We start from the raw sequence: 18,222 nt of genomic DNA, 5'->3' as shown, positions 1-18,222 counted from the left end.
CTGACAACTAAATTACTTTAATGTAAACAGTGCGCAGACCAAATTTCCCAGTTTTCAGATCCACCGTCAGTCACACGTACATTGCGTCATCAAGAATGTTGGCATTCACCATAAATCATGCCTCGGGTCACCATAATTTGTGAAGACAGTAAACTTATTGAATTACAGAACAATAATCCGAATGACACATAATAAAAGGATAATCCTCCAATTAATGGCGCTCCAGGCTCGTGTTTGAGGCATCCGGTGATTGCACTGTGTGTCGAGTTTACCCAGGGTAAGACGAGGTTATATATATGTACAGCTCACTCAAGAGAAAATAGTGCGGGACTACTTTTGTGACGTCACTGGTTAGCAGGTAGAAGCGGGACAGAGATAGCGTGCGTTGTGTGTTAGTTGAACGGGAAACATGTCGAGGATTATAATAGCAGCAGTTTGTGTTTTGTTTGCAGGTAAGTTCTACAAACTAACGTATAAATATGTGTTTCCCAACTGCCAGTGTATATCATCATGCATTTACTGAACACACCTGGATTTACACCTGCCGGTTTCAAACGCGCGCCATGTCTAGCTGATGGGACAGTATCGGAGCAGCCTAGTCATGCTAGTCGGTTTCATTTCGCGGAATATTGATACTGGAAGTACACACTAGTATGGTTAATACTTTGATAAGGGAAATATCCCCTTTCCGCTTGTGTGCGATCAGTACTTGTCAGAAGCCGGCGTCTGTACAGACACATACCGGCTTCGTCTGATGCATTTGAACACGTGATCTGTTTTAAAAAGTATCGATCCGAGATCTGTGTAAATGGATCAATTCATGTTTAACACATCTTAACACACAGAGAGGACAAATTTACGAGTATCGATCGTCACAACCAATAACGCCACATGTTGCCGATGACAGTTGATTGTCTAGTATTAGACAGAACATTGTTCTATCGTTTGTATTGCTTTCTTGTCTCGTAACCCCGCGGTGTGGATTCAACGGTCGGCGGCCTGTTGAGGCGGTTATGGAGAATATCCGCTTATGTAACCGATAATCTCACTATCCAAATGCTGAGCGTGAATGCAACAATGAATATTCCTATGCGTGTTCCTTTATCGATCGAAGCCAGTGTATGACATGTTTATGACCTGCATATTAGTATCATTTGAACAGTGTTATACATTGGTACACAACCACGTCATATTTTCTCCCGATATCGATGTCAAAGCTGGTGAATAACATTTGTATGACCTTGATATTTCGTATCATTGGAACAGTGTTATACATCGATGCAGGTCTAAGTTATTTTGCCCATGTCTCTAGTCATTAATATATTTCAGTAGAAACAAGAACAACTTTGTAGTGGTACATAATCCAGGATCATATTAACTTAATGATATGACTGAATAGTCTTCACTTTTACTAATGGGTATCTGGAAAAGGAGTATAATATTCGAATGGGAAAATTATGTCCCTAACAGCATATTGTTGCACTGGTAGATGCAGAGGAGGGATGCAGTAGGTGTGTATCCCCATTTCCTTTCGAACACCATGTCAACTACTCTAGTCTTTTTTGTTCTTGTTGACCCATGAAGATCCAGGGTAGAATCTTCAGCAACGCATACTTGCTGTAAAAGTGACTACGCTTGTCGTAAGAGGCGACAAACGGGATCGGGTGGTCAGACTCACTGACTTGGTTGATGCATGTTACTGTATCCCAATTGCGTGGATCAATACTCATTATGTGAATCACTGGATTGTCTGGTCCAGACTTGATCATGTTGATTATTTCCATATAGCTGGAATATTGCTAAGAGCAGCGTTACATAACAAACAATTTTGTTTGTGTCATAACATAACAATGTGACATAACCATGATAACAACCTCCCCTCTCGTTTTTTATGTACATGCTACCCTCTTTTGTTCTTGCAGTGGGTGTTGTTATCAGTGTACTTGTAAAGTCTTTATCATGTTTATTAATACATCTGGTTTGGGAAGATCTGATGACATGGGGGTGATTCATCAAGCAATAGTCATTCCCATGTTAATTCTTGTCATAGCCAATCCTCTAAATATCAGAGTAACATCTAATAATCATTCCTCAACGATTGGCAACCTAAATTCATCTACTGCTCATCACTTGGCTACCTATAAGTAAATATAGCTGGCAACAATATCTGTTGGCTCCTCCTCTTTGCTCCGTACAAAATAAATGATAGGCAAAAGAGGCAAAAGGTAGCCAGTGGTTGAAGCATTCACTTGTCACACTGAAGAACTGGGTTCGATTCCCCATGTGGGTACTATGTGTAAAGCCCATTTCTGGTGTCCTCCACTGTGATGTTATGATATGTAATTTTGATAGAAACGAGTAACTGCATTTAAATTGAAAAGGAGACGCAATGAGATGAGATTCAAAACCTATTGAAAATCTAGACTTGCTTCATTTAGAGCCATAGCCATGATAGCATTACAGTACAAGGCTCAAACATTTCCTTTATCCCAACTCGTCTAACATGGCAAGTAGATATCATTTTGTGTTTGTGATGTAACATTTTCACGTGCCCTTTTAAGTTAAGGTTTTATGTTCTCAGTTATTATTTGTAAGCCTGCAGAATGAAAAACTAATATGGTTAAGGGACTGTGAGCATGGTGAGAGAGGCTGTAGCTGTTGCGATGGCAATGGTTAATCGTCTATAGTCATAAATATGTTAGTCATTGGCACACTCTAGAGATTACCATCCATTAAAAATCACTTGTTTGAGGTGGATGGTAAAATGCAATGCAGATATATTTTCCCCAAAACCATTCAGTCATATGCTGATATTCCCTACTGCCCCTTAACGTCGGATAAGCTGTGTATTTGTGTGAAATATGCAAAGTGAGTCAACATAATCAATGAATTTTGACTTGAATAAATACAGTAGCAGAACAATAATGCAGAACATTTGTTTGTTTGTTGTTTAACGCTTCACTCAGCTATATGACGGTGGTCTGTAAATAATCAAGCCTGTAAATAATCATACAATCCAGTGATTGATATCATGAGCATCAATCCACACAATTGGGATATGATGACATGCATCTAACTACAATAAGTCACCTTTTACTGCAAGCATGGGTTGCTGATAACCTATTCTAACCCGGATCTTCACAGGTCGTGTTGTAAGGCCTTGGGGGGGCCTTGGGCTAGTCATCCAAAGTTGTCTAATATTATTGATAGGGTGATAGCAAGGAATTTTGCTTTGAAAATTGGGTATCCATTCAGGGCTGGAGTTACGGAACTTGATTTAACTTGCACCAGGTGCTTTGACGTGAAAACTGAGTTGCGCCAAACAAAACCAGGTCCAATAAATTTAGAAGAGTTGTAACCATGGTAACACTGATGCATAAACTAGTCTAAATAAATATGATCTCAGATCTCTGTCCGTGATGATTTTACATATTGGCATATTGCTGTACAACAAAAAAGGGACATGTTAACATAATTTTGAAACACTTTGATGATGTCGAGCCCAAGAAAGCATATAAATTTCACATTATGATAATGCAGGGATTGGCTTGAGTTGTGTTGTTGTATGGTACATAAAGCTGAGGGGTAGTGAGTGTGCTCAAAGATCATTATTGTTTGGGGAATGGTGGGTGAGATTTAAATTGTAGCTTTTTACATGATGCACTCGGTGCACGTTGACATAACACCAGTGAAGACTGGGTTTAAAATTGGTCTGCAGCAACCCATGCTTGACGCAAGAAGCAACTAATGGGATCAGGTGGTCAAGCTCGCTGACATGGTTGATGCATGTCATTGTATCCCATTTTGCGTGGATCGATGCTCGTATCGATCACTGGATTATTTACAGACCGCCATCCTTGGCTGTAGCGTTAAACATCAAACAAACGAAAGCTTGTAGACTTAAACATTAGGTAGCATATTACAATAATCATAACTTTATATGCTAAAATACTAACGCTTTAGATAACAGTAGCTGAATCGAGCCCTGCCATAACAGTAGAAAGTCATAAGTAACTTGTTCATACAGTTAGTTTCCAGAGATATCATGTTAATGTCTCTTTACTTGTTATAAGGGTTCGAGACCCGTGAAGATTCCGGGGTAGAGTAGGTCTTCAGCAACCCATGCTTGCTGTAAAAGGTGACTGCTTGTCGTAAAAGGCGACTAACGGGATCGGGTGGTCAGGCTTGCTGACTTGGTTGAAGCATGTCATCGATCCCAATTGCGTAGATCGATACTCATGATATTAATCACTGGATTGTCTGGTCCAGACTCGATTATTTACAGACCGCCGTCATATAGCTGGAATATTGCTGAGTGCGGCGTTAAACAACAAACAAACAAATACAAGGGTTCGAAATTCCTTCTATTACTGTGGCAGTGTGGTTGCCTCGTGGTTAAAGTGTTCACTTGTCACCCTGAAGAACCAGGTTCAATTCCCCACATGGCCACAATGTGAAGCCCATTTCTGGTGTCTCCCGCCACAGTATTGCTGAAATATTGTTAAAAGTGACATTAAACCATACTCACTAACTGGCTCGTATTAATGTGCAAATGACAGGGTAGGTTCTTAAGGGTGGATTTAAAAATGTATTGTCGCCTTAATGACACCATTCGGAATCTCATTCTGTGTAATAAAAACACCTTGTGATGCTTTTTGTCATGTGATGCCCATGCTTAAGTTACTTCTAAATATACTGGACAAACAGAAACATGCATAATATACAGAAATTCAAATAAGCTATTACTTTTTTCATTGAAATGCATTCTGGTTGGCACATTTGAGTCCCAGAGGGCACAGCTGCACATCCATATGCTCTGTCACACTGCATGCTCTGTCACACGTGATCATGTTAAAAGCAATCTAAAGCACTGATCATTGCATGCTCTCGGGCCTTTTCTGTACAACAAACCTGTATCGGCCTTTGAACAAAGCTGGTGCCCATCATGCCAGAGGATGGTCAGGTAGCCTAGTGGTTAAGGTGTTCGCTCATCACGCCGAAGACCCAGGTTCGAATCCCGACATTCAAGCCCAATTGTGGTGTCCCCCACCATGATATTGCTGGAATATTGCTAAAAGCAGTGTAAAACAGAGCTCCAGATAAGCTTTTGGTGTTGTGGGTATTTTACCCATGCATTTTAAAATCATTGGGTATCAGTAATTCTATCTGCGTATTCAAATTTCTGTTACCCACTAGTTTTTACACATGTGGGTATTTAAGTTAAATATTTAAAAACACTATTCATGTAGTCCCTGCAAACTGGTGTCATGTGGGTTTGAGAGCTTTATAGGACTCAAAAATACCACGATACTTCCACACGAAAGTGTGGTGGCAAATGATCATGATGTGACTGTCATCGTGGAGTTTGGCAAGGTTGACGGAATGCCCGTTTATAATTTCAAAATAAGTTGCTGATTTGCTAATCGAATACGCAGGGTTACTTCACAATATTTTGATGATACGCACAAATTTTATTTTTGTAGCGTATCTGTAATGTTCGTTGCGTATTTGATACGCTTGGATTATATTTTACTGCATATTTCTGCATTTCTGATGCGTATTTCACGCAGATACGCAGCTTATCTGGAGCTCTGGTAAAACCAAACTCACTCCCATCATGCCACGGTTACAATTAGTGCCCTATTCCATACTTATGCTTATATATTCAGTGTCTGGGTAGTGGAGTAGCCTTGAGGGGAAAGACCTCGCCCCTCATGTTGAAGGTCTGGGTTTGATTCTCCACATGGGTACAATGTGTGAAGCCCATTTCTGTTGTTCCCTGCAGTGATATTGCTGGAATATTGCTAAAAGAGGCATAAAACCATGCTTACTTACTGGATGGTGGGGTAGCCTCGTGATCAAAATATCTGCTTATCACATGAAAGGACTCGGGTCAATTCACATGTTGGTGATGCCAAGCCCATTTTTTGTTCTCCCCCCCCACCTTGCCATGGATTATTGTTAAAAGCTGCAAAGAAATAGTAACTGACTCATTAACAGGTCTAAGTCATTCATTTAGAAACCAAATTCTGCATTTTGAGTTCGATGTGTGATGCAGCAGCATCGCGCCACTTAATCATCAGCAAGATCATTCAAACAGACTCAGACTTTTGTCTATTTAAACTAATGCTTGCAGTAAAAGGTGACTAACAGGATCGGGTGGTCAGGCTCGCTGACTTGGTTGATACATGTCATCGGTCCCAATTCCATGGAGTGACTCGATTATTTACAGACCGCCGTCATATAGCTGGAATATTGCTGAGTGTGGCGTTAAACAACAAACCAACCAACCGACCATTTAAACTAGGCTTAAACTCTGTAAACTGACAAGCTTATTAACTTAAAGACTTTAAAAATTACTTCACTTGTATGAATGAAGCTTGCATCTAAGATTGTATCGGTAGCTTCTTGTGGAATTGTGTTCATTCCTAGGGTGAACATGGTGAAACTATTGCTTTGATTATCGGCAAGTTACATCAGGGGACAGTTGGAAAAATTAAAATTTGCAGGATCTCGTACTGAAGACAGCTTGACATCTGATGTCAGTGTAACCAGAGATGGTACTATCACGTGGTGATAATCTAGCTGGCTTCACTGATTGTGCAGTAAACATTCATCTGAAACCCCTGGAGAATATTTATGGCAATTTGTATCCCATTACACGAATTCTATCCTCTTTGTAATACCGTGAACACTTGAATAAACCACACCGCTAGGAAAGGGAATTCATTCCCCAATGCAAACATGCTTGGATTCAGTACTGAAATTGTTGTTTGTAATGGTGTCATGGATGGGACTGTAATTGATAATCAAATAATCTGAAGGATGTTTTCAAATCTCTGGATGGTGCAGATACATGGCAATCCTCATATTGGGGCGGTCGGGTAGCCTAGTGGTTAAAGCGTTCGCTCGTCACGTCAAAGACCTGGGTTCGATTCCCGACATGGGTACAATGTGTGAAGCCCATTTCTGGTGTCCCCCGACGTGATATTGCTGGAATATTGCTAAAAGCGGCATAAAACCATTCTCAGTCAGTCAGTCAGTCAGTCAATCCTCATATTACGTGATTTTGACAGTCCAGTTTTCGATCCTGCTTAGTGTGTCAAATGTGTCCTATGTGAGTATTGTAGTGTGGGTTTGGCAGTCAGCCCAAGTCTCTGTCAGCTTTCTGTTCGACTGCACACAGGAATGTCTGCTGTCTGTTGTGCTTCAGTGAGCGGGGGCCACCTCCCACTCACAGTTGTAGGTGTGTAGTCACATGGCTGTGACACAGCAGCAATAGTGCTGACTAACACACACAACATACACTCACCAAGGATTTATCTAGGACTCCAAACTAAGTGCCCATGGCACGCAAAATTGGAAAAACATCAGGTATTTGGAAATTTTATAATTAAATTGGGTATGTTTACTGTCATTTGCGACAAACTCAGGGCCAAAAGCCTCCCTCTGAGCAGGTCCAGATGAATCCCTGGGTGCCCTGGTTGTACGAAACAGCTTCGGGGTACGACTGTCGTAGGTCGATGATAAAGTATGGGAGTTACAATCACCTTAGCACTAAGATAGCTTTGTACAACAGCACCCTGGTAACAGCCTAAGAATAATAAATTCTCACTCATCTACTTGCCCAAAGACAAGTAAAAATGATGAAAAGTAGTGACTGACGACATGGTCATATCTTCCTGTTGAGTCAGCTGACAGTTTTCACTTCTATTCATTTGAGTGTGTTGATGAGGGAAGGGAGGTAACTAGGGTAGCATTGTTAAGGAAGCGTGGACAAATCTTTCTTTTGGGGGGCATTTCTACTGCCAGAGATAACTTAAATATTTTTAAGTTTAGTTCACTTCCAATTCGGGGTAGAGTAGGTCTTCAGCAACCCATGCTTGCCTTCAAAGGTGACTATGCTTGTCGTAAGAGGCGTGGTCAGACTCACTGACTTGGTTGATGCATGTTACTGTATAATAGTATCCCAATTGCGTGATCGATGCTCATGATGTGAATCACTGGATTGTCTGGTCCAGACTTGATTATTTACAAACTGCCGTCATATGAATGGAATATTGCTGAGTGTGACGTTATCCAACAAACAAACAAAATCACTTCCAATTCACTCCTCAACGTGGCCAAATCAGATAACGAAAAAGGAGATGAATTCCTTACATTTCTTCATAACAACAAATTTTCGAATGAATGTTGGCTTAGCTGAAAGTTATTGCTGTGGGAACTTTATAGGGGTATAAAAAATTCCGTCATAATGTGCTATTGTGATAGCTGGCAGTTCTCTATCAGAATGGGGCGGTGTAGTTAAGCCTACTAGTTAAAGTGTTCACTCTCACACTGAAACCCAGGTGTTGATTCCCACATGGGTATAATGTTTGAAGCCCATTGGTGTGTCAAGCAATGATATTGCTTGAATATTGCTTAAACATGTTAAACTGTTTTCATTTTTTACCTGGGCCCCCACAATTAAAGTCTTGGAGTCCACTGGACCACCATGATAAACAACCCAGGTAAATCCCTGTTGTAGACGTAGATTTGTGAAAGTCGAACAATGGACCATGTTCACAACGATTCGCATTGTTATGCAGTAGAATAGGTCTTCAGCAACCCATGCTTGCCGTAAAAGGCAACTTACGGGATCGGGTGGTCAGGCTCGCTGACTTGGTTGATGCATGTCATCGATCCCAATTGCGTGGATCGATGCTCATGATATCAATCACTGGATTGTCTGGTCCAGACTCGATTATTTACAGACCGCCGTCATATAGCTGGAATATTGCTGAGTGCAGCGTTAAACACAAAACCAAACCAACGTTATGCAGTACTTTTTTCCATAAGTTGATATTCTTCCTGTTTGCAGATGAATCACAACCCTGAATCATTTGTTCTTAAATTTCAGAGATTGAAGATAGGATATTGTAATCCCGAAACATATAGGCACAGTGAATGTTATGCTATTTATTTATTGCCAGCCGGGAAATACCAGAGAATCTGCACACACTGGTGTTTAACAGTTTCTGTTATTAGCCATGTATATTACACCAATATAATTTGTAATGTATCACAGTACATTCGTTTTTAATCCCTGTATTGTATCATGTGCTTTTGACTGGGATGCAATATTGAGTCGTTACACCACTGTTGCCTTCTGGTTAAGCATTCTCTCATCACGTCGCAGGCTTGGGTTGATTCCCCACATTGGTACATTTAGTGAAGCCCATTTCTGGTGTCCCTAGCCATGATATTGCTGGAATATTGCTAAAAGTGGCGTTAATCCAGTCACTCACTCAATCACATGAACAAGTTCAAGGTTTTACTATTGTAACCATGGTTATTCATTCTTGTGTCTGTTCCAGGCATCAGCCATGCACAAGATAACCCAAGGTTTGACGTCGCTGGACCCGATTACGTCAAAGAAGGAGATGAGATTAACTTGTCCTGCACGACAGATGCAGACGTGCAGTTCATGGCATCAAAACAGCTGGCTATTGTCCACAAGAACCTGGTAACCGAAACCGAGACGATCATTTCAGAGCAACAGAGTCTTCTTGTTACCCCAGCAGAAAATTATGAGATCAAGCTTGAAATGATACCCATTGTTCGTGTCACCCTCAAAATAAAGTCAGGTAAGTACAGCGACTGTACAGAGTATTCATGGCAAGAACTTAACTTTACTCCATAAAGAATCTATAAGGTATTACTGATATTGCACAATATAAATACTACAGAATATGTATGCCAATGTGTTTGGAAAATACCTGTAAATTGTGTATTCAAAGTCATGGATATCTTCATCTTGTTGACAAACTTTACAAAAGTGACACGGCGAATTGTGATTATGAAATGTAGAAATTAGCAACTTATTCGTGCGACAACAAATTGAAACCATTTGTGAACAGGTTCCTGTCTAATGTGTGTATTACGCGTACATTGTGACCATAGCAACATCCCAACATAACGGCAGCCACCGACAAAGTTGTGAAAAATTGTGAGTGTGGAGGCAGTTGTGTAGGTTCTTATATATTCAGGTTTGTAACAAATTACAGATGAAAGTACAGGAAGAACTCATTCAGTATATTGTAATATGTATCGCAATCTACAAATCATTATTGCAATAAATTGCACTATGAAAGTCGGGCCAATACCCATCATAGTTATGAGCCAGTGTCCGTCTTGTAAGTCGGATATCATGACATCATACTGTTTGATTTGACATCACCTTTTTTTTAGACCCATACTGAGTACCAATACTTGAGTCTTGCATCTTCCCGAGGCAAGAGAGTAAACTGATTATAAAAGTCCAGTTTCCACCCTTGCCGAACTAGGCTGGTATTATGGAGTTTCATTTTGTCTGGACTAACGAGTCTATGCATAGTCGAAATCAAAATCCGGTTCGTAAACTGTCGAGCCGGTTTCGATCGATTGCAGGATTTGCAAAGCATGTGCACCGCCAACTCGATGTCAGCAGATATTTTCCAAATCTTTTCATGTTTTTAATCAAGGTGCTCACGTGATTTGATGCATTTCGCGATGTAAGACCCGTTTTATCACAATATAGATCTTGATTATCGAGCAGATCATCCTGACTGAGCGCCACCATTTTGTGTGAAGCAAACGTAAGTGATACGAGAGGTGGAATCTGAGGAGAAACTTAGAAGGGACATAATTGGTAATAGCCACTGGTGGCGCAACGATCGAGCCCAGTAATTCCAGCCTAGTTCTGCATGGATGGAAACTGGACTTTTAAAGTTAGTTAACTCCCTTGCCTCGGGAAGATGGAGTCTGGTGACTGTTACCATGGTCACAAGATAGATCAAATTGTAGAAAATAATTGTTTTAGTCTGTTTTCAGTCGTACAAATGGGTATCTCATACCTCTAGTCGCACGTTAAAAGGAAGCCAGAAGCTGGAATGTAAACAATAAACTTGTTTCCGTCCGGTTGCGCACGCACCTCCCTATGATATGTCACAAATCTCTCAGCGCGCCTCTGAGCTGGTCGCTCGAGAAGGATTTTCGCGATGGACTGCTTGTTTGTTGTCTACTAGTACTTATCGTGTGTCTACAGTTGTTGTTCTAATAAAGTAATGATAATATGTCTTCCCTGTAGACTCCTGGAATGTAATCCTTGGTAATCCATTGTTTGTGTTCAACTCGTGTTTCACTGTTTGACTTGATTATACACGTGGCAACATGTCGGGCATTTGTGCCTCATGTCAACAAAAACTGTCTAAAGTAGACCCTCACAAGTATTGTCCTTCCTGCATAATTAAGGACGGGTTTTCAACGTGTTCGTGGGATAAACGTTGTAAAGAATGTGAGCACTTGTCTTCTATCAACTTTAACTTGTATCTTCGTGCGTTGGCGAAGCGGGCTACTGACCAGCGCTACAAGCAGAGGTCATCGGGTGGATCCTTGGACTCTGCACCCTCTACATCTGGCCCTGGGGGTGGCGCGTTGGCCACACCCAAGAAATCAGTTGATAAAGACCCGCCTCAGTCAACTTATGTTTTCGACAAGACACGTGACCATTCGCCTGCTGTTGATACTACCCGCACGACTGATCTTCGTCAATCGGTTGATCGAGAGCGTCACTCAGCCACCCAAGTTACGACGGGACCGGGTGGTGACGAAGACCACGAGGGGACTACGGTCCCCAGTCGGTCCGTCTCTCGTCTTACCAACGACGATAGGAACGTTGTGCGGGTCGACAGTGAACACAGATCCCTCTCTAGAAGTCGTTCCCGTTCACAGGACGACAGGTTGAGGGCCTCGTCGAGAGACAGTAAACAGTAGACAGTTTCGGACGATACAGTTAGAGATCGTAGCCCTCGCCCCCACGGGGACGTGCGACGCTCTCGAAGGGAGTTTTTTGGAGATCAGCGTCGTAGAGCTGATGACCGATCGACACCCTCGTCTCACTTTCCTATCGACCCGACTTTGATGGCCCAGATCATGGCGGCGGTACTCGCCTCGACAGCGTCGACCAAGAAGGATTCGACTACGTCGGAGGTCCATGGACCATCGACCAGTACACCAGTTCCTTCATCTACGCCTACACAATCGACGTTGACGATGGATTGTGACGACAGCCCTCCCAGGCCTCCCAAAGACATTGAGTTGTTTGCTTGGCTATCTAACTTTCTGCCTGAGTTATCAAATGATGTCGACAAACCAACGCTTGCTGGCTTTAAAATCAGAGATACGCCACAGTCTCTTCAGTTTTCACCTCCCGATGTCTTCAGAGCCATGGCTCACGATATGGACCAGAACTTTGCCTCTGCTCAACCGGGACAGAGTTTCAACAAGCTGCCTGGTCGATCTAGTTACCCGATCTATGGCATGCCGTTTTCGTCACCCATGAGTAGGGACTTGGATTGGGGGCTACTCTTCAAGACACCAGCGCCCTCCAAGATTCTAGTAGAAGACAGGCATTTGGAATCCATGGACACTGCTGTTCGTCACCAGCTACAACTGCTTGCTATGCTGTCAACAGCGATCGAGGCCCTCTCAGTGTACTTTGAGGAGAAAGACCCCTTCGACGAGGACGTAAGGACGGTGCCATCAATCCTCACCTGTATGCAACGGTGGATCTCGGACGTCCTCGCCCAGTCCCGATATGTATCGGGCCAGATTACTACGGCACGTCGTCATGATTACATCGCCTGCACTGACCTACCTAATCGTCATGGCAGGACACTCTTACGGGCCCTGTGGTCATCGCAACAGTTGTTTGACGGTCGTACCAATGATGTTCTTGACAAGTACTCCAAGGAAGCCGAGCGTGACATCATCATTTCGGCTTCACACAACATGTCCAGGCGGCCACTGGTTTCGAACGCCCAACGACGCCGTTATAGAAACGAGAATGTGCAACAGGCCTTTCGTAGGGACACGCCTCGACAGCCGTCCCGCGAGAGTGATGCGGACAGAAAAGGTCGCCAGGTCTCCTTTTCCAAGTATCCCAGGGGGGGACAGAGCCAGCGGGGGCAGAAGTGAGGACCCTTAGACATGGGCGTACGCGCCCATCTCATCCCAGGCCAAGAATGTGATAGTCGACGCCCTGTCGAGACCATCGAGGCCGTCTTCCACGGAGTGGATGATCCACCCAACAGTTTTTCATCTGCTGACAGATCGACTCTGGTTGCCTCAAGTAGATCTCTTTGCAGGTTACAATAAAAACTGTTGGTGAATGTACGCATTCTTCTGGTTTTTTGTTGCATGCAGTACTTCGGCTGTTTTATTATGTTTATTCGGTGTATGCATCGTCTTCCCATACTTTATAGTACTGCTCGTATTTTTTAGTTGCCTTGTATACTGCGAGTTGCTCTGTACCTAAATTATGCGCCGACCACACTTCGATCGCAATTCAACTGACGTGTGCAGTTGTCTTGTCGCATCGATAATTAGTTGTGTGTCGAAGAGCATTAACCATGCTATTTTTCGTTACCTTGGATACGACGAGTCGTTCTGTAACTACATTATAAGCCGACAACACTTCGATCGCAATTCAACTGACGTGTGCAGTTGTCCTGTCGAAGAGCATTACACATGCTGTTTTAGTTACCTTGTATACTGCGTGTTGCTCTGTAACTAAACTATACGTCGACCACTTCGATCGCGGTTCAACTGACCCGTGCAGTTGTCCTGTCGCATCGATAGTTAGTTGTGTGTCGAGCATTAACCATGCTGTGCGTTCGTGATAAACAATTTGTCTCGTCCGTGCATCTGGTCGAATGTTCTATTGTCACTACAGGGGTGAGGAACTTGGTACATTCGACGTGAAAGAAGTCACTTCCTGATTACTTCCCCGACCCTCCTTCCAGTGTTCCGTCGAATTCTACCCATTTGTACGACTGAAAACAGACTAAAACATGGGTTTTTCAGATTAAAAACAATGTTTTATTGGTCTGTTTTCAGTCGTAAGATCCCAGCCAGCCATCCCCACTGGGAAGTAATCCAGTCCAGTTCTGCTTGATGGCTTATTCTTCGAGATTTGTGACATATCATAGGGAGGTGCGTGCGCAACCGGACGGAAACAAGTTTATTGTTTACATTCCAGCTTCTGGCTTCCTTTTAACGTGCGACTAGAGGTATGAGATACCCATTTGTACGACTGAAAACAGACCAATAAAACATCGTTTTTAATCTGAAAAACCCATGTTTTTACTTTTGACTTCAAATTTGTTACATTTGTCCCTGATTATGAGCTGAATGTTTATGTACACACTTTTATATTCAGTTTTGAGTACAAATATTTATAGATAATATCACACCCGTGAAGATCTGGGTTAGAATAGGTCTTCAGCAACCCATGCTTGCCGTAAGAGGCAACTAATGGGATTGGGTGGTTAGGCACGTTGATTTGGTTGATGCATGTCGTTATATCCCAATTGCGTAAATCAATACCAATGATATTGATCACTGGATTGTCTGGTCCAGATCGAACATTTATGGTGCACCGTCATATAGCTGGAATAGTGCTAAGTGCGAAGTTAAACAACAAACAAACATCCCATGGTCGTATATTCAGCTCAGTGTATTCAGCTTGTGGTTAAAGCGTTCGATCTTCATGCCAAAGACCCAGGTTTCGGTTCCCCTGATGGGTACAATGTGTGAAACCAATTTCTGGTGTCTCCCACCATGATATTGCTAAAGGGGTAAGAACCATACTCTCCCTTACTCATTCAGCTCAGTGGACCATTTTCCTGCTTACTATGAACATTGTTTTGAACCTTGTGTTTTTGCTTTATGTAAGAAAATCGGTAGGAAGTCAGCTACCAAGGATATAGTGAACCGTTCTTTGGCCTCTAGTCGGAAGCCCTAGTAAGCTCAGCTAAAAATAGTCCATATATGAACATTAAATCTTCTGAAAATAAGCAGAAGAACCATGTTCGGGCGAGTAAAAAGTCACAAGTCTTTGTCAAAGTCTGTTTAATACCGGATTTTGAGATCTTGTAAAATTGTGTGATTGAATTGTTTCCAGCTACTGCTGCTGCTGACGGGGAATACACATGTCGCACACAGAAGACAGGGACCAGTGATGCTCTAGAGTCAGCAACCAAGACGGTGGTTTTCCTCGGTAAGTGAGTCTGGGATAGCATAAGGAGTTTTCAACCAAGCAACTTGATGTTTTAGTTGTGCAAAGCATGTTTTAGTTCAAGATAAAGAAACAATGTTATATTTCAAATGACTAGTAAAGCCCTTAAAGGACTTCCCTGTACCTGCTCAGAGGCCGATATTCTGCAGCAAAGTTTCCTAAATTTCCTTATTTGTGTAGGGGGCACGGGTGGCCCAGTTGTCTTAAGGCACCGCGATTCGCTGTGCAGAGTTGCGTCCCTTGGGACGCCAGAAACATATGATTGTGGGTTCCAATCCCGGTTCGCACCAATTATATTTCTAGGTTTGTCAGCACCATACCCGTGCTCGTGGGTTTCACCAAAGTGGTTAACATCTGAAACCTGCATCACTTCGGGCTTTCCTCCCACATTAAGCTGACACACCGTGATATAACTGGAATAATCTTAAAAGCGGCGTTAAACCCAACTCAATAATTTGTGTTGATAAAGTTATGACCATGGCGATGTGATGGCTTGATTGAGGTGACTTGTATTGTACTGATCAGAGGACCATTAAGGATAATGATGCATTAATGCTTAATCTGAAATTAAGTATATAACAACTTTAGAAAAATAATAATTTGTAACAGTAACAATTATATCCCAATTTGCCTGCCAAGGGCTCTTAGTTTGGAAGCCAAGATCATGGGGATAAATACCTGTTTGTATTAACATACTATTAACATACTAGCAGGGATTTATCTACATGATCGATGTAGGAAATGTTACTTTTATTGTGTTTATGTCACTAAAGAATATATTCTTAAACCATGTGACTTTTGTAATTTGAGAAAAACAACTCTTTTTTGGCATTGTCCCTGTGGTGTCAACTGCATAAAAATTGGTCCTTTGTGGCATGATGTCAAGTGAAGGAAGTATGCATTAAGCAGATTTTACGGGATAAGTTTGCCCCACAGGACCAAAAATCTGTTCGTCTACTGACTGATCAGGTTTCTGTAGGGTCTGGATTTGACAAATTCCTGAATATGCGACTAAGTTATTTAGGCATGGTCTGGGATTTATCTGGACCTTCTCAGAGGCTGAAATTCGGGCCAAATTTGCTGCAAATTTCAGTAAAAATACCAAAATTGGAATTAATATTTTCCATATCCATTTTAATCAAATTGATATAGTCATAGGTAATATTATGGCTTGGTAGACGTGCCCTGTATTTCCCTGTAAACAGGACCAATAGAAAGGAGAGGCGTTATTGTATTTGATAAAATATTGTATTACCTGTGAAATTAAGAAGAGAAGGACTTTAAAACAATCCCAATATTGGGCAAAGTAAGTATATTTTCCCAATTTGGTTTCCAATATTGAGTCCAAGATAAATCCCTGGGCCCCGTTCCACAAAGCGATCTTCCACTTTAACGAAGGCTTACAATCACCACAGCGCTTAGATCACTTTGTGGGACAGGGCCCTGCATGTTTGTGTTTCATGTCCAGCAATGACATGTCAGCTTATGTATCTGTGCTTGTCTCCTCAGCTCCCGTGAGTGGCATCAAGCTGACAGTTGATGGGGAGGAAAAAGCTGATGGAGTAACCGTATCATCGAAGTCTAAAACACTGTCGGTGACATGCGAGGCAATGGGTTCCAACCCAGCACCAGTCATTCATTTAATGGCAGGTGACCAGCATCTTAAAACGGGCGATGTCACCGCTATCTTGGACAAGGACGGAAACACAGAAAGAAGGTCATACAAGGCTATGGTCAGCTATGAGCTGGACTTTGATCACAGACTGTTCAATAAGGTACTCAAGTGCCATGCTGAACCGGACCTTCCGGAGGGCGTGACCATGGAAAGCGGAGACCAGACGGTCAGCATCACCCTTGAAGGGATTGTAGGTGAGTGAGTCATGCATGTGTGATACCTGTCAGCTGGAGAAACCAGCAACAAGGACTTGGATATGCCTTTTACCGCTCCTTGATAATTTTAACTTCGCTAAACTATGTTAATAACGAACACGCTTATAACAAACTGACGGATATAACAATCTAATTTTTTTGTCCCGACCATTTGCTATACATATGCAGTATATGCCTTTACCTTATAACAGACTACGATTATAATGAACTAAATTAGTGGTCCCTTGTACATGTTGTAGTTTGTTATAACCGTAGGTTACTGCAGTGCTTATGTTTTTAACGTATAAAAAAACATATCATTAATGCCAGTCTTCAAAGCATTTATTCATACAATATGTCATTTTTTAAAAAGACATCGTCTTGTCAATCATCCACGTGCATCATTATCATCACCAAGAACATCAACATGTCTGTTTTTGACCAGTATAAAGGCAGCATGGAGCATGTGAAGCAGAGCTACTGATAAGCTGCGTATTTGTGTAAAATACCCTACAAAACTATTCAAAACCCGATTACTTTCAATTAACTTGTGTACAGAAACGCATGCATTCTATGAAAAACACAAATGTATAAAAACAGCATGCGGAAATTCTCAATTAAGCTTTTTTAGCATGCGTACAACAGGGCAAATTTCCGACATTGTCTGAAACACAATGTTGAGCTAATTTAATTTACGAGTCAAGCCTATATTTAGAACAGCTATATGCATCTAAAACATTATTTCATTATCTTTTAATCATTTTGGGGAGAACCCAACAGAGTGATGAATAGATGAGTGTAAAAATATTGGTTACCCAATGAAAAATGTTATAATTAAAATAGAAACCTTCGAGTAAAAGCTCAATTGTAACAAATGTTATATTTGGGATAACACTTTCTTAGTAAAGTACAGATTCTAGTACTTTTTTGGGTTGTGTCCAGTCCGGGATTCGAACCCACACTTGCCAGAGTGAGGCTGTACTTTACTCAGAAAGTGTTATCCCAAATATAACATTTGTTACATTTGACCACTTTCTAAATGGCATGGTGTATTCAAAAGCTCAATTGCTCAAAAAGTTATCTGGAGCTCGTGAAATGCTCTTTGTCTCCATCTGCCTCATTTCCTGGACACCTGGAGACAGCTTGAGCTTTATCATTATCATCATCAGCTACTAAAAAACAGATCTCCTTGGAATTCTTTGACAACCTCATCCACTAGGCTAAACCCTGAATGTTCGAATGAAGTTATTAGTCAA

General features: G+C 41.8%; 1 protein-coding gene across 4 annotated transcripts in view; it reads left to right on the top strand.

Annotated features, from left to right (window-relative positions):
• The first annotated feature begins 298 nt into the window (after positions 1 to 298).
• Positions 299 to 18,222, top strand: part of LOC124142636 — a 246,291-nt gene continuing 228,367 nt past the window's right edge. For all 4 annotated transcript variants that reach the window (XM_048390407.1, XM_048390402.1, XM_048390393.1 and 1 more), the window contains exons 1-3: positions 299 to 452; positions 9,357 to 9,626; positions 14,984 to 15,079. In XM_048390407.1, the coding sequence (XP_048246364.1) occupies positions 410 to 452; positions 9,357 to 9,626; positions 14,984 to 15,079 (409 nt within the window). In that variant the 5' untranslated portion in view covers positions 299 to 409. The remainder of the gene's footprint in view (positions 453 to 9,356; positions 9,627 to 14,983; positions 15,080 to 18,222) is intronic.

The sequence above is a fragment of the Haliotis rufescens genome, unplaced genomic scaffold (assembly GCF_023055435.1).
Source record: "Haliotis rufescens isolate VD_foot unplaced genomic scaffold, xgHalRufe1.0.p SCAF_10, whole genome shotgun sequence".
NCBI classification, from domain to species: Eukaryota; Metazoa; Mollusca; class Gastropoda; order Lepetellida; family Haliotidae; genus Haliotis; species Haliotis rufescens.
Note: the sequence above shows the minus strand (reverse complement) of the source record. Positions and strands in the feature narration are given on the sequence as shown.